Genomic DNA, 27,643 nt, shown 5'->3' with positions numbered 1-27,643 from the left:
GATTGCCTCTAGTTCTGTAGCAAATGACCATCATACACGTAAAAGTGATTGTAAACAAATTTACGAACATCATCGTCAGTTCTTTTCTAACTCCATAGGTGGCTACAACTGGAAATGGCGTGTATCCGAAAACGTGAGCTGTTATTCAGTTTTATAACAGTGGGTTTTTGAAATGCGTTATCCACATACTTAATGAATCTCAGATAATCACGATGTTCATCATGAGCGCAAAATGCATAAAACATTTGCTGAATGCCTCCACTAATAGCTATTGCAATTTTACGAAAACCCATGCGGATTCCAACAAGGTTGTTTGTCAAATCTGCTCCAGACATTAAATGAAACGCGCTAAAACATAACCGACAAATCAAACACTCCTCAAATTTGATCTGTTTTTCTTTTTAGAATTTGTAAACCCCTAAAAGGGGGTAAATACCAGTATTCCCCAGATATGTCAGAAGGAGCAACTCCTGCTACCCCACTAGTTAAGACCTATGACATGAATGCAAAGAAGCGCTGTCTTTTAATTTGTGTGTCGTTTCTTTAAACAAGTGTTGAGGATCAAAGCACGCTTTCAGGCCTGCAAATGATTATTTGGCATCTTTGGTTTTGACTCCTTAAAAGGTAATGGTGCGGACCAATAACCATCAGCATTTTTGTGAAACTCTGCATTCATAAGAGTTACTAACTTGCGGTCCTCAACAAAATGCCTTGTTGTCAAATGGTGTTCTTAGGAATTGGTTCACCATCATCGTCCTTGACATTGATATTATTGATATACACTGGAAAGGTGGTGCATCTTCTGTCATTAAGAATTTGTTTTTTGTTTACATTCATAAACTTTACAAATGCAAACTAAATCAATGACGACCAATCCTAGTGAAAGACGTTGGGCAAAGGATTGACGTTCGCTGCCAGTAATTTGATTACACACATGGTGCACATCAGGTAAGTCACGTCATATGAGCAGTTCAAAATCTACACTGCGATCTAGGGGTGGTTTGAAAGGTGCGATGCATTGTAGATGCGGTTGTGATTGAGCGACTTTGGTAGTAGGTATTTCAAGGAGTTCACATGGAATCGAGTTTCATTCAATGACTTCGAGTAATTTGTAAGTGGTTGTTCCATCCAAGGATGGGTCTCATGAATTTTAAATTTGAATTTTACACTTTGCAGTCCGAGTTCCTGTATATCAACCAATACAACAATACCGATGTACATGGACTGGTGTTATACTGGCCTAATTTCCATAAATAATATCAAAGATAAAGTAGCTTCTAGATAAATGTCCAATAATTTCAACTTATATGATAAGAGCTGTCGAGTCATTTGTGAGTAAATTCTTGACACAGTCAAATCAATCTGTTATTTAAATATGTTGTCTTTCTTCTATGGAATTTTGTTTTTACTGGCATTTTGTAAGTAATTACCCCAGCTGTGTACATTGATATTCTGTGTATTAAATGAACAACAAATAAACCTTTAGATCTCCCTTAAAGTTTTAGATAAAATGCCTTTATCTATAAACTGTCATTAAGTAAAGAAATAAATTTTTTAAGATAGACCTCTCCTTTTAAAGGAGATCAATTCAGTCTTGAATGGCAGAAACCATCGAAACGTTTTAAATGTTGGAGACGAGTATCATTTATTTTTACAATATCTTTTTTTATCACAAAATCATGAAATTGTATTATATATTAAAAAGAATCATTGATATACATCAAGCATGTATAAACTGATGCAACTTCTATCAACTGTGAATTTAAAATAATAAATTAATGTAAGGAAATCTATACAGAGACAAAAAAAAATGGAGAAATTTACTTGTTTACACTGATGAAAGTTTTGTTGAATAATAATTGTATACTCAGACAATAAAGATTGGTGTTGTATCATGCTGGTTTTGTTTTTACAAACTATTAATTTGATATTATAATTATTCTTCTTATTATAATAATTGATGAGCCATTTGGCTTGAATAAACAATACAATCATATTTATGAAGGTTTATTTGCAGATTCTCAAAGTGATGCGTTTCTCTTTACGCCAAAGCCTGTATGCCATTTATTTGGTACGGTTGCGAGACACACAATCATTTATGTACATGTAATTGAATCATGCATATATTAATAGTTTTTAATGGAAACACGATAGCACAACAAACGTCTTTGATCTACATGATTTACAGCATCAGAATGCCTAGACTGTGAAATACCAGGATTCTATCCTTCTATGTACTGTCCCAGAATAAAAACCGGGGACATGTGTTACATCAAAGTGGTCCATAATGATACGGGGATATTTACTATTAAAGGGTACAACAATTTATTGTAAAGTATGTTGTTAAAAATCAAACTGAAAAAAACCCCAAATTTTAATGCGATATTGATTTATGATTTTACCCTATTGTGTTTTCTTTAGAGCAGCATCGACTTCATTTTGTGAGGCTAACAAATACAAGAATAGCCTATCAACCCCGTCATGTAGGACTGGAAACCTCCCGAGAGGAACCGAGTGTATCGATTGCTGTAAACAATACAGCTGTGACCCCCAAGACCTGTACTGTAACAAGAACATCATACAACCCGAACACATGGCGTGTATGTTCATGTATTGTCTCTAGTACACTATGTAACTGATGTAGTGAATACACCAGCTTTGGTCATTATGGTCTCCCCTGTAGAAGATAATGCTGAAATATCCTGGATATGAATTATGTCATCAAATTGAATGACATTTGTTTAAAACACAGCAACTACTATCGAAACATTTATTCGTGATTCATGCTTCAGTTTTTCGATAAAGTTGGTGTTCTTTTTTATTTAAATTAAAAATTCATCAAAAGTTTTTTAATAGTACTAAAATCAATATTTCGTTAATAATTTGGATTTTGTCAAAAGATTTCGTTCTTTTGAAAAACTGCGATTTGGTCATAAAAGGTAACCGGGTGACTAAAACCATAAAGATACATTCTTTAACAAAATGCTAAGGTATAAATTGCTTAACTTTTTTTTATTGCATTTTTATTTTATGATAAAATGGGAAACTTAATTATTGATAAACCATACATTCCAATACAACATCAAATATTCCTTCTAAATGTTATGATATTACAATATTATATACATGTAGTTACTGTGACTACGAGAAGAACCACGCCCCCAACGACTGTGAGAAGCACTACTGCTACTACACCCCAGTCCACCGCCCCATCTACCAGCACACGATCCACCACTACTCTATCAACATCTACCCAAGCTCCAGGTGAGGACTCTCTCTCTCTCTTCTCTCTCTCTCTCTCTCTCTCTCTCTCTCTCTCTCTCTCTCTCTCTCTCTCTCTCTCTCTCTCTCTCTCTCTCTCAACTCAGGTTAGAGACAGAATCAAAAGTATTTAATATTATTTAATTGTGTATCATGATTATGAAGGGCTTTGTCAAGTGTGTGCAGAGGGAAATAGTCAGAACTGTGACGTATCCAGCATCTATTACTGCAATGAACGGGAAAAGTACTGTATGAACACTATTGTTCCCGATCCTAAAGGGGGATTGTTTGTACTCAAAAAGTAAGTTTTGAAAGATAACTGGACCAGGTTTGCATTTAATGTGATTGATAATTGTGCGAGTCTTTAGATGCGTTCTTTACGTCAAAGTGGGAAGATTAAACAAAATCAATCTTAACTCTTCTTTATATGAGTTAGAATTTCATTGAATGCTGCAGGTTTTTAGCTCACCTGAGCTGAAAGCCCAAGTTAATTTTTCTGATCACTTTTCGTCCGTCCGTCTGTCTGTAAACCTTTTACATTTTCAACCTCTTTTCCTAAATCACTGAACCAATTTCAACAACACTTAGCACAAAGCATTATTGAGTAAAGGGGATTCAAATTTGTTTAAATAAAGGACAACGCCCTATTTTAAGGGGAAATAATTAAGATTTATTGAAAACGTGGTGATATATTTCAAAAATCTTCTTCTAAAAAACTATTTGGCTAGAAAAGCTGAATCTTTTGTGGAAGCATCCTCAGATGGTGTAGATTCAAGTTTGTTCAAATCATGGTCCCCGGAGATAGGATGGGGCCACAATGGGGGGTTACATTTTACATAGAAATATAAAAAGAAATTTTATTCTGAATCTTCTACTCAGAACACGACTAGCCAGAAAAAGCTGTAACTTGTGTGAGGTATCATCAGGTAGGGTAGATTAAAATTTGGTCAAATTATGATCCCCGGTGGTAGGGTAAGGGCACAATAAGTAGGGGGTAAAATCTTTACAAAGGAAAATATTGAGAAAAATCCATTTTCTTTGGAAAGTTGCAACATAAGTCAAAGCAACTTTAGATAGTGTAGATTCAAATTTGTCAAAATCATATTTTTCAGGAGAAGGGTGGAGCCACATGGGGGTCCAATTTTACAAAGCAAACATTTTGAATTCACCGAAACTCAAATGTTATAATATGCGGTTTTACTTTTCTGCAAGCATTTTGACATATTGTTGATTCTTGAAAATTGTTTCGATTTTGGCCCGCGGCCAATTCTTGGGCTTCACAAGTTTGATGAATGTTTATATCCCATTTGATTTAGATCTTCTTGAGAAGTGTTATGCTCAACATTTGAAATGTCTAAACTGTGATTAAAAGGGATCAGTGATAAACAGAATATTCAGGAAAATTTGATTTTTTTTAAAATACAGGATCTGTTAGATTACATTGTCCATAATTTTTTTGTGTATATGACTCCGTAATATATATTGTTGCTCAGGTGAGCAATGTGGCCCATGGGCCTCTTGTTTTGAACGGTACCAAACAGATGTTGAGAAACAAATTGATATTTTAAATGTTAAAGTGAAGTAGTGTTTAATTATACAATCAGATAAGGCCAGTTGGCTACATCAACTTCTTTATTACATGAAAATGTTGTATAGCGGTATTGAAGTTTATCATTTATCTTATAAAATCTCATTTTATTCATTTGATAATTCTGTTTTAGTTAGAACTATAAAAAAATATTTACGGCTCACCTGAATTTTTCGTGATATGTTTCACGTATAATCTAAATAGAGAGCAATACATGTCAAAACCTGTTTCACATCCCATATCAATCCTCGATCAATATCAGCCTCGGGTTGATATGGAATGTGATGCGTATTGTTTTTTTAATTATATGTTTTAATTTAGAAAGCTAATTCTCATGTTCTTGTGAAATTAAAACTTCCAAGTTCTTTATCCCTATCTCAAAACCGCGAATTTTCGACGTTCACATTTTTTCTGACGCCATCTATACTGAAATGTTCAGATTATGATGTCACAGTTTCGACTGCAGATTTGCACAGAAAAAGAGAATATTAAGATTCGATGTATTCCAAATCAAAAGTGCAAAGGTATTCCGAAAAGGTGAATCAAAGGGCTTGATAAAGGGTAAAAAAAGATGATGATATAGTAAATCTGTTATAGGAGGGTGCCACTGTTCAGAGGTCCAAAATTTCTGTATTATATACCAAGTATATAATAAAAATAGTGTAATAAAAATAGTAAAAGAGCAATCATATATGGAGCGAAAAAATATTCACATAAATTTCAGTGGAAGTATATGTCTTGTTAAGTGTATACTAGTATCATATAGATATGACATGATTTTGTTTTGTCTAGACCACACCTTTTTCACATGAAAGTTTTGGGGGAAAATATCTCAATCTTATCCATACTCCGATCTAAGGCGGAGTAAACAGACGATAAAACGGCAAAAGACGAAATATCATTTAAGGGAAGTAACAATTACAAGGCTATGTATGGTGTTATAAGAAAAATTAGAAATTTTAATTTACCAGTAAATTGTCAATTTGATTTGTTTGATAAGGTTGTTTTACCAGTTTTATTGTACGGCTGCGAAATTTGGGGCTTTGAAAAACTAGATATTATTGAACGTGTACATCTGAAATTTTTGAAAACAGTACTTAATTTAAGAAGCACAACACCGAATTTTAAGATATATGGAGAAACAGGGCGCTACCCGTTGTATATTAATGTTTATACAAGAATAATTACATATTGGGGGAAATTGCTAATAAGCCCTGAGAACAAAATTGTATATACAGTGTACAGATATTTATTTAATTTTTCACAACATTTTAATAACGATTGTAAAAGCCCATGGATTGATTGTATTCAAAGAATTTTGAACATGTGCGGGCTACAATATGTCTGGCAGAACCATAATTTTGTCAATATAGAATGGTTATCTGCTACTGTAAACCAAAAATTAAAAGACCAATTTATGCAAATATGGTCAAATGATATAAATTGTTCTTCCAGAGGTCAAGTGTATAAAATTTTAAAACCATATTTTGGCTTTGAGAAGTATCTTGATATTTTACCTGTAAAACTAAGAAAAAAATTCATTAAATTTCGTACATCAAACCATCGTTTTCCTGTAGAGACAGGCAGATGGTATAACATTCCTTTGAATGAGAGGTTATGTCTTTTGTGTAATAAAGGTCTCATTAGTGACGAATTTCATTATATTTTAGAATGTTCGGCACTAGAAGAAATAAGGAAAAAATACATAAACACAAAATATTGGAAAAGACCAAATTTTTTTAAGTTTTCTGAACTCATGACTAATTGCAATTGTAAATCGCTAAGAAAAATATGTGTATTTATTTCAAAAAATTTTGACGCTGTCTGCTCCTCTTAGTTGTTTTCCTATTATGATCCTTTATACTAAAATCTAACATAAGTAGTGATTCTATAGTCTGTTCTTTTTTTAAGGTCTTCCGTTTCCAACGGAAGACCTTATAGTTTTCGTACGATTTCTTATTATTATTAAGGTCTTCCGTTTCCAACGGAAGACCTTATTGTTATTGCTTTGATTCTTTTCCTCTATTATTATTATTATTCTTTTTTTTTTCTCCCACGTTTTCTCAAAAATGCTTCAGCCGATTTTCATGAAATTTTCAGATCTTATTCATGACAAAATTTGTAAGAAAATTACACGAGCTTTTTTTGGTCGTCACTTCCGGTACCGAGATATTAAAGATTTTACGTTTTTGCTTGTTCACGATTTTTCTCAAAAAGTATTTAAGATAGAACCTTCAAATTTTCAGAGATGGTAGAGAGTGAACTGTCGCAGTGCCCTTCGCATATCCAAACGTCCGCCGTCACTTCCGGTCGTCACCGGAAGGAAATGTAAAACCTTAATTTTTCAATTTTTTAAACTTGAATTTTTTTTATGTGTTTAGTCGATAGAGACACTTAAAACACTTCAGAATATGAAATTCGTGTTAAAATCGATCCAGGCATTCCCGAGATTTTGAGCTCAAAAGTTCTGAAGCGAGGGTCCGCGTAGCTCAGTCGTTAGAGTGGTGGACTTGTGCCCAGGCGACCCGGGTTCAGTCCCTGAGTGCCGAATCTTTTTTCTCTCTCATTTGTGTTTTGATTAATGGGTTTATCTTTAAAATGATGGATTTGAATGTTTTCCGTTTTATTTTTAATTTGTCATAAATAAAAAAAAATAGCGGCTTTTTTTAGTACAAATATAGAGCTCTTTTCTGTCAGCAGCTCTCTAAATTACGACGCTCATCGCATCGCCGATATCAAAGACATGCCGCCGAAGTGCGCCTGTAGTTCGACCGCATTAGAGTTCGCTGGGTCGCTTTGCCGGCATCAAATAAATGCCGCCATCTCAATGACGGTATGCACATAACATTTAGCAATGCAACCACGTTATTCTACTCGGCTTAAAAAGGAGGATTGCTTAGTATTTAATCCCATATATAGATACACACATGCATGTATACATGCGTTTATTGACATAGGTTGCTTATATATTGATTTCCTGAACATTATAAAACGCTATGTAATATCTCTCTCTCTCTCTCTCTCTCTCTCTCTCTCTCTCTCTCTCTCTCTCTCTCTCTCTCAAGTACAAATGTTTTAGCATTTGAATAAGAACTAGTACAGGTAACGTGGAGTAAATTGGATAGAAGCTAAATGTACATTGGCGTCCAAAAATTATACATATTTTATATCAAGTTACGGGATAATGTCTGTGGATTCAAATAATTTAAAATTCATTGTTTAATGATTGTCTTCTTACTGATTGGAAGTCAACGCTAAAAAGTCATTTTTATTAAAGATGGTGTACTTTTTCCTTTTTTTGTGCATGTCTATATACTGATACAAATCTGTTGCCTGTCGGGATTAAGAAAAGCCTCCGAAGTTTATACACGTAACTATACAAACGAACGGGTGACTGCGACAAGGTTTTAAAACTGACCACCCGTTTATGAGTGTTTGAGCCTAAGAATAAATAGATGTAAAAAAAAAATCAATAGTTACATCTTTCAAACAACGCTTATATATTGTTCTAACATATGTATTTTATTTAGAAATTGATTAATATGTGATATTTAGAATTTAATATTCTACGTTTAATATAGCAGTCAACGACCGCCCCCCCCCCCTCCAATTCATAAAATCATTTAGTTTTTCTGGCCCGATTTTTCTTGGTCTTTGATCTTGGGCCTTTAATTTTAACTAATTACCATTCTAGATTACTGTACTAATTACCAGACCAATTCGTTCATTAATAACAGAGTTATGAAGTTTTTGGCATTTGAGTTTCAATTGTCGTGTTTGACATGTACTATAAAAAAAATTCTAACTCCCAAGCCCTTCACTCAATCCTAATGAAAATTTGTGAAAATGAACCTCGGACTTCATTCTTATTGTCTGTCAAATATGCAGCGGATTGAACAATTAAGACAAAATTCCTGAAATTAAACGGCGCTTATTGCCTATACCTGGAAATTAAATTTACACAGTACACGCACCGACCCCCCCCCCCCCCCCGCCCCTTCCTATTCACAAAATCATTTAGTTTTCCTGGCCCGATTTTACTGGATCTGTCATCTTGAGCCTTTATTTTCAACCTAGTTCAAGTCTAGATTACTGTACTAATGACCAGACCTATTCGTTCATTTTTAAGAGAGATATGAATTTTTGGGCATTCGAGTTTCGATTGGCGTGCTTGACATGTACTGTAGAAAAGAATTCTAACTCCCGAGCCCCTTACTCAATCCTAATGACATTTTGTGTAAATGTACCTCGGACCCCATTCTTATTGTCTGCCAAATAGGGACTTAAAATGTACACAGTACAAGGGATGTAAGCAGCCGCGTAATATTTCTCTTGCATGTATATTTCTTGTTTTCCGTTTAGTCTGTATCTACGATAGCGTGTGAACTACTTATGAATGTTAGAACTGTGGAAATTACTGTCATCAAATTTTTACCGAATAAATTTACGTGTTACTGATTTCGTTATTTCTACATTTATAAAGATTTTATCAATCCGGCTGAAATAGAACAGTCAAACATAAAAGTAAACGACACGAAAGAAAATTTCTCAACACTGAAATACATGGGTAAAATGCATCAGTCATTGTTTTAGGACTTCCCCTAATTGTTGTTAACCGAATCCGAGATCCACACCTCAAAATTCTTCTTTCGATTTATTTAAGACGAAAATCAAGCTCGGGTAATTTCACTCCCCTCTAGACACAAACATGCATCAATATTTCAAATGACATCGCACTGTTACCAAACCTAAATAGTCAGATATTGTTTTTATCTTATACAAAAACTCAGCTCCTCTCCTGGGCGGAAACGCCCCAAATTCAAAGACAAATTCGGGAATTATTTCGCGTCAGCCATGTTTTGAGACACCTGCAAAGGCTGTGGGTGCGTTCAGAGTATTTCCAGTGGTACCAATACCTGTTTGCCAATGGTAACAATTTGTGCCATGGGTGCCATTGGACCCATATATACTTTGAACGAGTTTGGGGTATGAATAGTGGAAAATTTACCAGTGTTAACAATGGTACCTTTGGTGTACCATTGTTAACACTGGCTGATTATTTAGCGGAAAATGTAAAACCAAGATGCGATATTTTTGCCTCGTTGATCATTTTGCACCAAAAGGATATATTCAGAAATATAATTTGTGTACAATAAGTATTTTTTTTCCTACATTTTTTTTCTACGTGTGTAGATCTTTGGATAGACATGGCTAGAGTGAGTCATTGCTATGCGATTACAATAATACCATAATATAGACACCCAATATGATTTTAATACCGTTTATCAATGGACACATTTGAAAGTCAATGCTATGGTTAATTCCAACAACAATCTAAATGGTCCCACCCCTAATGTTGAAAAGGAACTATTGGTGTATTGTGAAAACTACGTTTGAGCTTTCGGTGTATGGCTGATCGGTTTTTGAACATCAGGAGGTTTTTTATAGAGTATATTTTCCTCCTTAAAAATATTAAGGCCGAATAGATAGCCTACATCACAATTAAGCACATAATTGGAGAAAACTTTCAATTTCAATTTTTTTTTGGTGCTTTAGATGGCAGTTATATTCCAACCAATGCCCCCCAAACACCTGCAACATGCCTACATACAGGTGTATATGTGGAAAGAAATTTCATTCAGTTGTATTTTTGGTATATCACAATGCTCATAAGGAATTGTCCAGCTACAACAAGGTTTAAGGTGGAAAAAGCTGTGAAATCAATATGTTGCCCTCAATGCATACACAATATCCGCCATTTTTGTGACGTCATAAAAAAGTTACCATCGCTAACAGAGCTCTAGATCGTCTGCAGAAATGTCTACCTATGGTAAATTTTATCGGCAAACATTGGTACCGTTAGCTTACCAATGGTTAAAAAAATTACCAGTGGTAACTTTTGTCTGCCAACAGCAGTACTCTGAACGCACCTTGTGTGTTCTAATCTCCCGGAGCCAAGATTTGTTCTTTCTCTCTATTTCTTTCTCTCCTTTTTATTTAATTTTCTAACTAAAATATTCAACATAAAAAGGTTGTTGGACTGTAGTACAAGTTGAAAAACACTCTTCAATTAAGATTTAAACAAAAACAGTGTTTTATTATTAGGGTCTTCCGTCTTCAGTTTGAATGAACTTTAAGGAAAGGGGCTGGCCCTTTAAATTAGTGGCCAAGACACTCGTAAAGTCTCTTACAAATACCTTAAAAACGATCAAGATTTTGAAACTGAGATTATAAAAGCAAAGTTGTTGATCGTAACAATATTAGTTTGTAAAACTCATTGCCACAGCCACTGATGACGTCATTAGGGATTTTAGGGGACTAAAATCTGAAATTTTTAATGTGCTGTATGTGAAAAAGCAAAACTTTTTGTGAAGCATTTGAAAGGATATTGACAATCGTATACATTATCTGAAAGGGAGGGGTTGAGAGGATTTTCTGAAATTTCATTGATAATTTAATGATATCGATTAAAAAATTGAACGGAAGACCTACTCGTTACTCGTAACGAGATCGTGTCTAGTTATTATTATTATTTTTTTCCACAAATTTTGTGCACGAGATTTCTCGAAAACTATTCGACCGATTTCGACCATTTTTTCAGAGAAGATGAGTCTTGATGTAAACTTCATACGTTTTAGAGATTTTTCCTGTCGGCACTTCCGGTACCGATTTATCGGCCATTTTGTACATTTTTACGACCTATTTTGTGCAGAGCTGATCTCAGAAACTATCAGAGATACGACTATGAAATTTTCAGGATAGGTAGTCTATCGTCTGAAGTTGTGCACTATTATTTTGTTTTACGCCAGTGGCGCCATTTTTTGGAGCTCGCCTAGGCACGAAAATTGGGTACGAATTTTCATTCAAATTCTTCATACGTTTTCATCTGTATCTTTTTATCAGTTGATATTTTGTTAAGACATATATAACAAAAATAGTAGATAATTAAACGTTCTTTCCAACAAAATCAAGAAAAAGGGGCTGGCCCCTTAAATTAGGGACCAAGACACTCGTAAACTCTATTACAAATAACTTAAAAATGATCAAAATTTTGTAATGCAATATAGAAGCAAAGTTGTTGATTGTAGCAATATTTATCAGGCAAAATCATTTTTACACCCATTTATGACGTAATTAGGGATTTTAAGGGGCCAAAGTACTTAAACTTTGATGCAATATATCTAGAGAAGGAGACATATTTTGTTAGGCAATGTAGAAAAGAAAATGTTTGCATTGATGATTCTAATCGATTCCACTAATCAAAATTCTAAAGTCTGTTCCCATTAAGGATCTATAGGGCTGGCCCCTAAAATATTCAATCATTTGTATCTCAAAAATGAACAACAATTTTAGATGGGTGTAAGAACAAAAAATGTTAGTATTCGTGAGAACTTTCGATTGAACTCAAGAAAAAGGGGCTGGCCCCTTAAATGAGGGGCCAAGACACTCGTAAACTATATTACAGATAACTTGAAAACAATCAAGATTTCAAATATCTTTGGTACCTAGCCTTTTTACAAAATTGATACCAGTGAGATTTTAGTCACTGTAAGTGATTGAGACACAAACTTTTATAAATGATAGACAATCGATTGAAGATCTATTTAACGGGTTTTCTTTTGTCAACCGTCACTTCCGGTACTCACCAGAAGAGTTCAAACAATTCATTTTTTTCACAAGTTTAACTGATTATCTTTGGTGTTTCATCTTCCATGATTAACAGTAGTGTACACTAAACAAATGTGTAAAAAAAAACCTAGCTTTTACTTTCATAAACCTCTTTTGTTCGTCCGTTTTCGGTCTCGAGACAAAAAACCTAGATTCACCAAGATCGAAGATTTGGCAGAGAATATCGATATTTCATCGTATCATATGAAAACAAAATCGGACGGAAGACCTACTCGTTACTCGTAACGAGATCTAGTTTATTTATATTTTTTCCCTGTATGAAAATGTACCTGTTTGTCTGTACCTCTGACGATTTGTATTTGTATGTATTATATATATGTTCCTCTTGTACCAAATTATTTGGTTTGAGCGAATAAACTGAACTTGAACTTGAACTTGAGCTAGACGATAAGCATTTAAGAAAGAGATTTACATGATATACATAAGCAAACTTTGATAAATTTAAAATGGATCAAAACCCCGTTACAGGTGCGCAGATGAGGTTGAATGTATATGGAACTATTGGGTGGACACTCTAGGAGATCCTAAATGTAACAATGTAACAGGACCACAGGCCGACAATGCCTGTAGCTATTGTTGTGATAACACAAACGGAAACCTGCCATGCAATCGGAATACCATACCGACACAACTGTCTACATTCCAAAATAGCCAAAAAGGTACGATTACTGATGTTAAGCTTTTAATTTTCTTTATACAAATGGTATTTTTGAATTAAGCTAATCAAGATCAAAAATAAGATAATAATATATGATATCAGAGATAATCATAAATTGATAACTTAGAAATTTAAAGTTGTTTGAGATGATCTAAAATTGCATACGTAATTTTCGTTCGCTAAATTAGGTCTTTCTCTCGTTTAGTCCATCCGTTTTCGGTTACATTGTCTTTTTTATAACACCTTTGCTTCCGGACGATAAACGAAAAACTAATTTTGCAATATACGTTGATCTTTTTTATGATAACTTCCTATAGACTAACAAAGACCCGGATTGATTTTGGGTTAAAAGTCATTAGTAAAGGTGTTTAATTCCTACGAATATTGCACGTTATTTTTTTTAGATAATTATCTAAGTTTTCTTTTACCTCTTTCAATGAAATACCGATGTAACAAACTCTCTTGTATTAAGAAGATTAATTTGATTTTGAGATCAAAGGGACAATCAGAAGTTCGCTATACAATTTGTAAATATGTGTTACTTTCGTTTCAAATGATATCTTAAAATGTCTCATGCTTTTTGCAATAAAATAATGTACCAAATACAAAAAAGCATTTATTGTATTTATTTGGAGGTCAAAAGGGTCAAATGTAAAGCTATAATACTTTACATAATATAAAATAATTTACAGATGAAACCTTCATTATCTCTCTGCTTTTGCAACGCAACTTCGGATATCGACATCTTTTTGATTTTCAATGGCCAACATGTTACGGTAACATGTAAGCGGTAGAATTTCAGTTGTGATAAAATATTTTTACTTTGCATTAAACATTGTGTTCAGGGCGTTAGACATTTCTAGGTTCTTTTCAATTAAACCCAAAATTTTGAATTTCTTTTATCTAAGAAACGCCTTTTTTCAATTCGAGGCATAAAGCTGAACGTTTAAAGTTACTTTTGAATTTTGATTTTTACCTGTACAGGTTCATTTGTAACTTTTTCCTCTTTATTCATTTCACATCGAACCCGATAAAGAACCCGACAATTAAAAAAATTGAAGTATAAAAATTTAATTTTCTAAAAAAATACGTATGTCGACCACAGGCTACAAGACTGTAAACTTGATCTGCTGTTTGACATTTTGAAGCTGTTCAGCAAGTTTCATTTTATTCCTCAATCGCATAAAGGAATAAGTGTGGAAAACTGAAGTGGGACAGACAGACGGACGGACAGATGGACCAACGGACACAGCTATAGTCCCTTCCGGTGAAACCGATAGGGGGACTAATAAAACGTATTGAAGTTCTAAAAAATTACATAATTCGAAGTTTTTGATAAGCATTAACAATATCAAAGAGATACATTTCAAGTATTGAACTTATTTATGGGGTACCTATCGATGTACGGTTAAAAAAGATGTTTGGACGAATACTGTATATGTTCAATTATTTTTTTTTCTCAGTATTTTATCCGTCACAATATAGGCATTTTACCAACCTTATTTCCCCATTTCTTTCTTTCTTTACAACCATAATTTTCTTTGCCACTGACTGAAATTGTTTTGTAGTGGAACAATGTATGACCGGGTCTTCCATCAGTCAGTATAAGTTGGAAACATGCTCTTCCGTTGCCTCGTATTGTCTGAATACAGTAAGATATGATACAACGGCAAAACATCCGGAGGTGTATGTTGAGAAAAGGTAAGTTTAAGCTTTGCTTCCGCGATTCCTTTTCAGATATCAAAGTTATGATTACTCTTTGTATATACACAAGCGCATTGATGTCTCCATGATTTTAGGTGTGCTTACGAGGCTGAATGTAAAGGTCAATGGTGGGAGAAAACTAGGAACAGACCGGAATGTCTCACCCAAAATTTCACAGGAATTGCAGACAACAATGTTATCTGTACTTATTGCTGTGTTTCTGATGGTAGTGGCCCTTGTAATGGCGCCTCGGTGCCGGAACAGATCGCACACTTCGGGCCTGTTACCACTGCTAGTAAAGTTATATTTACTTTTAATATTCATGTACTATATTTAGATATATGTATAAGTGTATTATGAAATGCTTCCCTTCAATTCTCTCACACATTCTTACATGAGGCCATCATTAAAAATATCTCTATTTCCCCTAACCTGACCCTAGATTTTGAAGTTGGGTAGGTAGGTAGGTAAATAATTTTTTTCTGTAAGTGCATATTTGAAAATACATTAAAAATAAAGGTGAAAAAATCAATCATTGCTTTAATGAATAACAAAACGAAATAAAATTATGACCTGGCAGTTGTAAAACAAAGGACTATATGTAGAATGGGCCTTTAATGGCCCCCTAAAATGAATATCATCATTTTACTATATTTACATCTACCAAGTATTATTCCTTCTATTTCTTACGGAAAATTATAGTTAATTCATAGCTGTATAGAAACAGCCAGACTGAAATCTACACGCCCCGTTTATTGATTGGTCGAAATCTACAGCGGCTGAAACTGACAAGAAAGTGACAGGACCAAACTTGACACGCCCAGTTTATCGATTGGTCGAGACCTACAACTACGTAGGAAAAATCACGGAAATAATCACGACGACGTCAAACTCAAAGTCTCACAGGAGACGATCTGGCTGTTTCTTTTAGTTAACGTACTTACGTATATAGTGAATTTTACTTACTTTTCATAATCAATTTATCAATTGGCTAAAAGAAAGATGTTAATATAAACTACAAAGAATTATATAAACAATAAAATGCTTTCTTTGATGATTCATTCTGGTAATGAAGGTAGCGATCATTGCAGAAAAAATTTACATAACCCGCGGGTTATGTATTTTTTCTGCAATGTCGCTACCTTCATATCCCGAATGAATCACCCAAAAAAACATTTTATTGTTTTAGTAATTCTTTGTTTTCTTTGTACAGATATATATGTGATGTTTTTACTTAATGCTCATTTTGATTCAAGTGCCCACAATTTAGAAATATGACGTTGTAAAGACAATCTTTTCCCGCCATTTTTGCATTTTTAGCATAAAACAGCTTGTTTTCAAAAAAATTTCCTTGTTCAAGCATGCGCTCTATATTTCCCATTCGTAAAAGATGAGAAAAATGTCAATTTTTGACTGATTTTGATTGAATTATAGAAATAGCATCACTTATTCTGACGTCATATACTTCAATTGAGTGCAATTAAATCAAATAAATATGTGAAAAATATATTTTATTTCAAATCTTCTAAAAAATAACATAACATTTTATTGTACCCGAAACACTTTTTTAAAAATGGCGAATTATAGGGACCAAGTTTAACTCATAACATACATGTATATAGTTCTTTGTTATACTTGTGGAATGATGTAAAACAAAAAATATCCAATTCACAATTTGATATTGTTTATTCTAAATTTAAACATGTTTGATTCAATGATTAAATGTGCATGAATAGATTCATCATTTTATGATGATATACAACTGTACACACTGTTGATTAAAATTGGATTAAAATTTAAGCAAGTTAATAAAAAATAAAACAACTTCTAAAAGTTTAAAAAACTTATCCAATCGATTAAATTTAATTCATTTAATGTATTCATACATTTTATAGATGAAATGTTTTGTAATATTGTATTAGCTAAATGACAAATAAAATAAGTCTCTGTACTTCTGTGATTTTGGAGGTATTAGTCCAACCATTTGACCCAATTACAGCCGTTGTGTTTACAAAGGATCATTTTAATTTTAATCATTAATTTGGCAAAGTTATTCACTACAAGTTACCAACTAATTGTAATATCAACGATAAAAGTACATGTAATAATAATCGGTTGTGTTTTTATGCACAGTAGGCTATTTTTTACATCATCCGTATTTATTGTACCCAATAAATGATACGACAATCGCATATTATTAATCACAACAGTGGTTAAGGATTACGTTTACTCAGGGTTTGAGATTTCAAAAAATAGTTTTACAAAGTTCAATACCTGAAGTCAAAAGTTGTTTTGATAACACAAAATAAGAATTTTATTAACAAAAATCAATATTGATATCCGTGTTTTGTTTATTTGAGGAAGCTATGCTACGATAAAGGTAGAACAAATTTGAAACAGAGGAAATTCGAGCTAATTTTTTCATTTTCTTATTTTCTCTTGAAAACTTTCTATAGCGATGTAGTTACAAAAAAGTTAAGTTTCTATGTGTTTTTTCATATCATTTTACATATTTTATTGTTGTATTATAGGCCTATCGTGTTTTATTTTTATATCACTGGCTGGCAAGCGATGGGAAAAATCTTTAAAATACTTAAAATCAATTCCAGATAGAATATCTCGAAAATTTGATGATTGACCTTATATAAAGTTAATGTCAAAATAATACAGACAATAAAAGTAGTTTTAGGCAATCAATGGTTTGGAGCTCCTAATAGTCAGTTTTTTGTAAAACTCGATCAAAAATGGGTAGAATTTTGAAAATTGATAGGAAATTCGGACTAAATTAAATTCAAAATATGAGCTTAAAACGATTCGTTGAAATATGAAACTAGTTAAGTTATCCATATTTTATCATTTTCCAACCAATAAATTGTTTTAATATTTCTAATAATTGCAAAATAAAAAAAATCTTTCAATAAACATTCAATAAACATTCAGTGGTCACTAGCATAAAAACAGCACTACAGTAGTAGGGCTGCAATGTAGAATAAGTAGTTTTTCGTTCCTATTAGTTCCTATTAGTAGAATTTTTTTCGCTCCTGAGTAAACGTAATCCTTGAACTTGATCTTGAACTCAGAATTTTAAAGGGCGACTTCAACTTCTCTTTTGAGGGAAATTCTTGCGAAGTTACCGACCATTTCGCCTACGTTGATGATCAAGGCTAACAAAATGATTTAAAATGATGAAGTTGTTGGTCTCATAAAACGAATTTTGGTAAAATTAGGTTTCTTTAAAAAAAATATCTTTATTCAATGTGGTAATAAAAACAATTCAGTCGGTGGGATTTAATTGGGTCGGTCAGGTTAGGAGAAACATAAATATTTTTAATTTTGGCCTGAAACATGGTTTTATTAACTTTCAAAGATAAAATCTTATCAGATAAAAATGTCAAGGTGGTAGTGTGGCTCTTGTAATGGCGCATCGGTGCCCGAACAGATTTGCGTCCGTCTGCACTGCTAGTAAAGTTAATTTTTGTTTAATGGGATTGTTGCATGTTGGTTTTTTTTTTGGTCTATCTGTGAGTGTATTATGACATACTTTTCTATTTTTCTTTTCAATATTAAGCCATTATAACAGTTAAATAAATTTTCATATTACATGTAAATAGAAAGTAATAATAATAATAAACAGGTTAAGACTTAAACGTAATTACATGTACTTCAAATACAATAGATATACACCTAACAAAAAAACTTCTACCGATAAGTGTTCACCCCGATACATAGAATAATTCAAAAATTACGAAATAAAATAATGGAAAATTTCGCCAATAGCCAAAGATAAGATAATTAAGACAACGATTGAAATCTATTACCCGTGACGAAACATCAAAACAATTGGTATTTTTCTGCGAGTGCTTGATATGATCGGCAACTCTTTGTGATTGATATTAGTCTTTGTCAAAAAGGTTTTTTTCTTCGTCCCATCGAATTTAAGATATAAAGTTTAACCGTTTGATAACTGGTTAAAAGAAAACGTATGAACTACATTAAAGGTACTCAAACAACAGCTACCATCTTATCGACAACCGCACACGGTCATGGGCACCACAACACGCACGTGCAAACAGACCACGGTCACCACCACACAGTGACCACCACCCAAACAACAACAGAGAATACGACCACCACCCCCGCAACGATAGTGTGTTCGGGTGCGTTGTCGTTTTGTTTTGATAAATGTCCTTTACATTATACAGCAAAATGTACAAAATATGTATAATATGTATCATAGATGTTTAGACCAAAATGACATATGATATGATTATAATTATGTAAAACATGTGTATCATATATGAATCATGCATATTTTTTAAACACATGTTTTATGTTATAAAAAAGCCGCATGTGTGTTAGTTTTCCCTGGTAACCATACGTTATATACATGTACGTGTTATTCATGTGTGCGTGCCTTCTCATCATGAGCGCTACATAAGTCACTTTACACGCGTTTTAATTGTATTGTAAAACACCTAGCCATTTAACGTACCAGAATGATTTCTTCGTTTTTTTATATGTTAAAAGATCAGTTTATCTTATGAAAATTTAGATAGAGTAGAAGATGAGAAGCATTTGGTTTGATTCTGTCCAAGATTTAGATCATTCAATTTGAAATCGAATTTGCCACATTCATGTTTAACCCTGATAAGCAACGCGTTTGTTGGGAGCAAGTTGGGAGCAAGTGTTAGTTTTTTTAGTCCTAGAACCTTCAGTATTGACTACGTTGCAGCTGAATTAATGTCATTTTCTTTCTTGAAGGCAATACTTCGATAGTATGCGAAGACGACCCTCTGGCTCACTGTGCTACCCTATTATCAGTTGGATTTTGCCAAAAGCTGCAGTACAACCCTGATGGGGAGGATGTCAAGTTTTGTCCGAAAACATGTAACCTGTGTGACAAATGTAAGAAACACAAATAATCGTGCAGTAACACTCATGATGAGTTTCTACTTGTGGTCAGTTATTACCGTTTCATACAAAGACAGGAAACAATACATATTTTGATAACTGCTTTAAGTTTTTGATTTTAGAAATATCATGAACACGTTTACTTTCCGTACGATTTTATCTTACGTGATGTGTGTTGAAGGCTATTTCATAATGAACAAATAAACAATTTTTTCTGGTCACATTTCGTCCAGCGTCCGTCTATTCGTCTGTAAACTTTTATTTACATTTTCGACTTCTTCTCTAGAACAATCTCTAGAGTCAATTTCAACCAAACTTAGCACAAAGCATTAATGGGTGAAGGATAGTCCGAACTCAGATTTTCAAATAAGGGGTATGAAAACAAATAAGAATTATCAAAAATTTGTTAGTATTTAAGATAATTTCGGCCTGAAAAGCTAAAACTTTTACAATTAATTTGTGGAATATATATATATATATATATATATATATATATATATATATATATATATATATATATATATATATATATATATATGGACTCCTTAAGAACAGCAATGCTCTTAAGAATATATGGATGATAAAAGTATTGAAAAATTGATTAAAGTTTATACAGGATTTTTTTTCATACACTGTTTATGTAATTACTTGTTTGTCAGGTGAGAAATGAGGCTCATGGGCCTCTTTTTAGGATAGGAACAAATACATATTATGTGAATTTTAAAAATATTAAAATACTTTTATCTAAAGTGTTTTGAATGTTATTTTATAATGAACAAATAAACAATATGTTGTCTAGATTGCGAGTATGTTCTACCACCGACAACCACACCGACAGCCACACCGACAACCACACCTGCTCCAAGTAAGATAACAACATGTGTGAATCCTTCATATTTTTTAACATATGTTATGCGTACGTTCAAAATCGCATGTTATATATAAGACAAATTAAAATGAATACGATACGCTATACAATTGTTATTCATGCGTGCTTTTTCAACATTTACATGTATATCTTTGCTACATTTCAAGAGGTTTGTTCCTCTGTTTTTTGGGTAGCCATTTTCGGCCCCTGTAGGCTAAAACTTCTGCATTATGTATAATTTCTACGCGTATATTTATGTTTCACATTGCCAAATTAACTATTTTGAATAAAATAGTCATGGTAAAATTACATATTTACAGAGTTTAGTAAGGATAATATTATGTGACGGAAGATTTTAAAGAAGAAAATAAACATTGTTCATAACTCGATAATTTTAAAGTACTGTAACTTAAGCTTTCTAGTTTTCCGTGCAGACCAAACTTTTAGATAGTTTGTACATTAAGGTTCCCTCATTTTGATGCGAAAACCATATTTGAACAATTTTCAAAATATTTCTATCAACATATATTGGCATATTTAGTTAATTTTATATTTCAAATAAATAAGTTTTACAGTCATATTAGCAAACCATTGACTTATTGAATATGTACGTGTTGTACTGTACAATGTAGTAAAAGTAAATACATTGTTATATATATATATATATATAGAGAGAGAGAGAGAGAGAGAGAGAGAGAAAGAGAGAGAGAGAGAGAGAGAAAGAGAGAGAGAGTATAAGTTCATTGTTTACATACATGTATGAATATAAAATATGAACCAGATTTACGATACGGGTATTTGTTTTACAAGGATGCTTAATAACGAAATAAAGAACATTGTAATAAAAAAGAAAACATAATAAAGAAACAATTTAACCATATAAGACCGCGGAACATTAACTGGCAAGATTGGAAATATACAGCGTACGTCAATTTCACTTGTTGCGGTCAAAACATTTGAAATGGGCGGGAACAAATTGACACGGACGTCTGAGAAAACATTGGATTGAAACTATACAATGACATTTAGTTATAGGAAATGTATTTTCAATCCACCTAAGCATTTCTAACATTTTTAACATTTCTTATAACTACAGTTTCAATCCATTGTTTTCTCAGAGGTCTGTGTGAATTTGTTCCCGCCCATTTCAAATGTATTGAGTGTAACAAGTAAATCTGACGTAAGCTGTTTATTTCAAATCATGCCAGTTCATGTTCCGCGGTCTTATACTACAGCTCACACATTTTCTGCCAATGGCTTACATACATTTTTATCTACATTTTTTATTAGCACATATTTTTCGGTTATAATCCTTTATATTATAACTAGCTGCAATAATGTAACCCTCTCCGATTTTTTTTTATATCTGATGTTCACTTGAGAGGGCTACAATTCCACAGGATCTCCGAAATGGTGCAAAATTAATTTTTAAATGCTACTGACTTCGGTCTGAAAAGAAAATTTTATATTTGATCTCGACTTCCTTTAGATAAAATGAATTTTTAATTCAGATTGAACAAACTAACCGTATATAAATCAAAAACCAGATAAAACATATCAGCATGTTTACCAGTCGTCTTTTCAGCAGCCATGACAGAATGGCTTGCCAATTCACAAAAATGAGCTAAACATAGTTTCACAGTCGATAAACTAGGTTTATCGACTGTTCATTATAGTTTACGGGTCGTAAACTATAGTTACCGACGTTAATCTATATTTCACATCTGTAAACTATAGTTAACGCGATAATCTATGTTTCACATCTGTAAACTATAGTTAACACTAAAAACAATCATTTGCGGTTGTTAAACATAGTTTATCTGATATATTGGGTTTCATGATCAGTAAACTACGGTTTACAAATCTAAAGCACGTCAAATTCACATAAATTAGCAAAACATAGTTTCACAGTCGATAAACTATGTTTATCAACTGTTAACTATAGTATATGGATCCTAAACTATAGTTACCAACGTTAATCTGTATTTCACATCTGTAAACTATAGTTTACGAATGCAGATCTATGTTTTTCTGTCTGGAAATACACGTTTACAATAGATTTTGCTGATAAATATAGATTCACATCTGTAAACTATAGTTTACATTCGTAAACTATAGTTTAGAGTTGATAAATATAGTTTCACGATTGTGAAACAATATTTATCAGATAAACTATGTACAATTTGCATTCGTGAAGTATAGTTTAGAGTTGTTGATAATAGTTTCACAATGATGAAACTATATTTATCAGATAAACTATGTTTAACAATCGTAAATGATTGTTTTCAGTGTTAAATATAGTTATCAGATGTGAAACATAGATTATAGCGTTAACTATAGTTTACAGACCTGAAATATAGATTAACGTCGGTAACTATAGTTTACGACCCGTAAACTATAATTAACAGTCGATAAACCTAGTTTATCGACTGTAAAACTATGTTTAGCTCATTTTTGTGAATTAGTCTGATTAATGTAGTTTCACGATTTGTGAAACTATAATAAACAACTCTTAACTATAGTTTACGATTGTAAATTATAATTAACAAACGTGAATCTATATTTATCAGCAAAATCTATTGTTAACTTTTTTACAGATAGATAAACTATGATTATCATTCGTAAACTATAGTTTACATTCGTGAAATATAGTTTCAGATATGTAAACTATATTTCACGAATCGTTATATATAGTTTAGGATCCGTAAACTATAGTTAACAGCTAATAAACCTAGTTTATCGACTGTGAAACTATGTTTAGCTCATTCTTGTGAATTTGGCGTTCCATATGACAGTTCTCCCGTGATTTTATGGGATTTACGCTTGGAGTTTTGATGGGTTTGATAACGTGAATGTCAGTCTAGATAATCGATCTTACCTCGTTCTATCCCTAAATCATCATTTAAGGAAATGGCATATAATGGAAAATTCATATTCATCTCGTTAAGGTCAAGGTCGGTAAACATAACGGACAAATTCAACTTGTGTTGTTGACATACACGAAAAATAACCGATATTTGGACTATACTTGATATTTTTGGATTAATTTATGCCATAGACATCTACAATCCTTGAGTTCAGGCAAGAAATGCAAATGTTATTGTCATTTATATACGATTTGAGACGAAATCGTTGCGGGAGTGATTCACTCCCGCACTTGCACCATTACGGAGATCCTATGGAGTTGGAAAAAAAATCGGGAGAGTGCTACATTATTGCAGCTATATAATAACATTTTAATACATGCATATTTGGATTTGTGCTTATTTTATATTTACAAGAAAAAATATATTGCTTTATAATATAAGGTTGAAAGTTTACAAAAGTTATTTATCAAATTAAACTAATTAAGCTATCCCAAAAGCCATTCTTCAACAATACATAATATTTTTGGTTTTTTTAAAATTTTGTTCCTGGTCTCTTGTGCATAGTCATGACCCTTTTCTCTTTGTTTAGATAGAGATGTACGTGTCTTTCCTTTTCATCTAATAATAAGCTAAACATAGGTTTGCAACCTTTACACTCTTAGTAAACAGCAGGATATGTTTAGGGATAAATAGGCCATCTGCATTTCTTATACTTGCTTATTTTATAAAATTTGTCTATGGATTAATTTGTTTTTATTTCTCAAAGCTTATTAATGTTCTATTATAAAAAAAAAATGAAAGTACTTTTGTCAATTATCAATTGTACTTTTCTTTACTTTATGCACTTTACAACCACATAGAAATTGAAAAACATAATTTTCAAAATATTAAGCATTCGATGCTTGGGTTAGGTAATGTTAGTATAAAATGATTTCACTTTGGTATTATTAATTTCTTAATGACATTCAATGACAAATCAGTATCTACCGGTATTATATTTTTACCTATAAGTATCCTGTAGGGACCCTCTTCCTGTGTTACTAGTTTTTTTATTTGTGTATGTTTTCCCGAGTTTGGAATGCAAGTCAAGAGAAAATAACTGCATTTTTTACCTAAATTCAGCTTATTTCATGCCATATCTTTTATTTTACATTATTGACTCATACTTTTGATTTTATTTTTTGAATATATAAGATTAATAAGATTTATCTAGCAAATCTGTTAAAATTTGAGTAAAAGATTAAGATTTTTGAATAATATAATTGCATGTCGAAATGTTAATGACTGAAAACAGCAATTTATTAGTGCAAAGAGTCAAAATATATAATGGTGATGAAATTATGAACCTTTCTTTATAATCATTTTCATTTAATTCATCTTAAATCGAACAGATTTGTATTTGTGCCATGGTTCGTTCCATTAAAAGTAATAGAAAGAAAGACGATTTATCTGTAAATTGCACTTATAGTGCAGAAAGATAAAGTTCAATGCACCGTTGCACCGAAAAAAAAAGCGTATAACTCGCTATTTTTGCTTGGAATTTTGGCTTAAATGTGAATGTAGTTTTAAAAAGATAATTTAGAAAACAAAATTGAAGACTTTTGAACGCAGGATTTAACCTCCTAAAGATGGCTAGATGGCCGTGGCCATTTTAGGTTACATTAATCTTCTTTAGAAGAAGAGTTTTATTTAGATATAGGTTAATACTTAAAATTTTAATGATTAAATATTGGGATTTATTTTTTAAATAACAATAGTTTATGGCTTTAAAATCTTATCTAAAACTTTAACGAAGATCTGATGGTCAATTGTTTGACTATCCATCCTCCTTAATCCTATTATGCAACATTTTCTCTTTGTTTTCTACCTGCACCTTCTTGGTTTTTTTTATAAAGTCCTGAAAGAAATTTTGATTTAGTTTTTAATAAAATGTTTTGTTATTCTTTATTCTTAATATTTGATCAATGTCATGGTCAAGTTAATTAGAATTACGAACAGTATAATATAAACACTTGCCTGGGGCGTTAGAAATTTTGACTAGTATATATCGACATTTTGGCGCCGAATTCTAAGGCAAATCAAATGTTGAAAAAAAAACTTTACAGGGAAAATTATAAATTTTTGTAAACAAATTTTAAAATAAAGTAAAAAAAAAAATCGCGAGTGGTTTCCTGGCTTATGCTCTGCTTCCCTCTTAAGGACCAGTTTTTTTTAATTAAAAATCAACTGTAATAGAATATTGGATTCATAATCTTCATTTAATAGCTGTAAACTTTGAATTTAAACTGTCACTATCTCTAGAAATCATAAGCAAAATATGATAATTATCAACGGACATTTGTTATTTTCCGTATAAAAAAACAAATGCATCATTATATATTATGTACATGTATTATAATAATTTATAGCAATGCACGTCACAACAGCGATGACAACAACAACACACCAAACGCCTGGTAAAGTTGACAACATGTTTTTACTTCAATTCTAATAACATCAGCTAATTTTATCCCATAATGAAATGTGTAGTCATGATATCTTTGATATTTGGCCATTTTGAATGCACTTAGTAATTAAAAAGATGGGGGAACAAGATAGCACAAATGCCCATTTGGTTTTGTCGTAAAGACAATTTCAAAATAATGTTTTCCAACCAAATACATGTATACTAGATGATGTTATATTACAAGTTTAAAAAAGCACAATTTCTAACTATATTCAGTTTTGAATATTTTATCAAACGATAAGAAAAAAATAAATACTAAAGTTTTGGTGGTATCGAACCCACAACCTAAAAACCCTAGCTCCATAATGTTACCTAATGTCTGGTTCTCTAACAACTGAGTCATTTCAGTCACAACAAACTTCATTGTTAAATGCTAAATGCAACTTCAACCACGAATTTACGGACTTGTAGTATTTCTCTTAAACGTTCAATTGTTAGGATACAAAATGACATTTTTAAAATATAGTGGGTCATCTCTCCACGTTTTTGTTGATTGAAATCGATTTGATTTCCTTTAAACCTTATATAGACTTTGGCAAAAATATGGAGCCCAGACCCACTCTATAAAAGAAAAGGCATTGAAGTTCTAAAAATGACACTATTTGGAGGTTTTGACACGCATACGCCAGTTTAAATCAACCTATTCTAAATATTTAACATATTTAAAGGTTATAAATCGATGTTATGGTAAATATACATTGTTTTCAATAATTTAGAAAGAAATTATGAGATTTGTTCATATTAATTTTATAGCATCTTATCTTTCCCCATATAGGCAGTTTACACGCCTTATTCACCCATCTTCTTGTAAAATTGTAAGAATTGTAAATGAATACCCCTTTTATTGGCTTGTATTAAATCAGGTAAACCCTGTCCATTTTGTGACGCCAATATTAACTGTGTGTGGAATCAGACATGCGCAGATAGTGAGACGTGTATGGTGAGAGCTGTTTTGGAATCCGGCTTTCAGTTCTCCGTCCATTGTACTTTAGTAAGTAGCTTAGGATCTGAGTAAATTCTTTTTGGGGTATGTGTTGGGGTTGGGATTGATCGATTATTCGAGAACCCCGATTGTGAATCAAAAGGCCTTTTTTAAAAACTTATCCCATTTGAAAATAAACTCGGTAATTAATTAATTAGATTTAAGACTTTAGCTGCAATTGCTTTATCGGGTTATAAAACGAGTGATTTGACCCCTTAAAATAAAAGTATTGAATCGAAAAATAAAGATGCATCAGCTTAACTTAATCTTAAATATTTTTACTATGTCATTCAAAATCATTTGTCTGTATGACATGCGACTTTATGTTTCAGACCTCAGATTGCCATATAATGGCCAAATACATCAAAACCGGTGAGATCTTCTGCTGTGACGATCGAAGTTGCATCCAAAAAGTTCTTCCCGGAGTGTGATGCGTGTGAAAAAATTTGTAATTTTACAAATGAACTACTTATCTTGAGTTTTTAAATCTGATGATTAATTGTTGTTTATGGTGTGGATAAACTTGCAACAACCAATATCTATGTAAGCCTGTAAAATTTATTACATATGATACAAAATATAAATATATGGCCTTGAACACCTAAAAAA

The 27,643-nt window shown here is 32.3% G+C and overlaps 1 protein-coding gene across 1 annotated transcript; it reads left to right on the top strand.

Moving 5' to 3' along the window:
* The first annotated feature begins 1,375 nt into the window (after positions 1-1,375).
* LOC128191514 (uncharacterized) lies at positions 1,376-27,643 on the top strand. The gene is made up of 15 exons (XM_052863616.1): positions 1,376-1,418; positions 2,018-2,071; positions 2,189-2,315; positions 2,422-2,600; positions 3,133-3,264; positions 3,427-3,562; positions 13,007-13,197; positions 14,765-14,897; positions 14,996-15,195; positions 18,899-19,057; positions 19,662-19,805; positions 20,611-20,676; positions 25,955-26,002; positions 26,916-27,043; positions 27,367-27,643. Exons 1-15 carry the CDS (start codon positions 1,376-1,378, stop codon positions 27,463-27,465), a joined length of 1,839 nt encoding a protein of 612 aa, XP_052719576.1. The 3' UTR covers positions 27,466-27,643.

Source organism: Crassostrea angulata, chromosome 7 (genome assembly GCF_025612915.1).
Source record: "Crassostrea angulata isolate pt1a10 chromosome 7, ASM2561291v2, whole genome shotgun sequence".
NCBI classification, from domain to species: Eukaryota; Metazoa; Mollusca; class Bivalvia; order Ostreida; family Ostreidae; genus Magallana; species Magallana angulata.
Note: the sequence above shows the minus strand (reverse complement) of the source record. Positions and strands in the feature narration are given on the sequence as shown.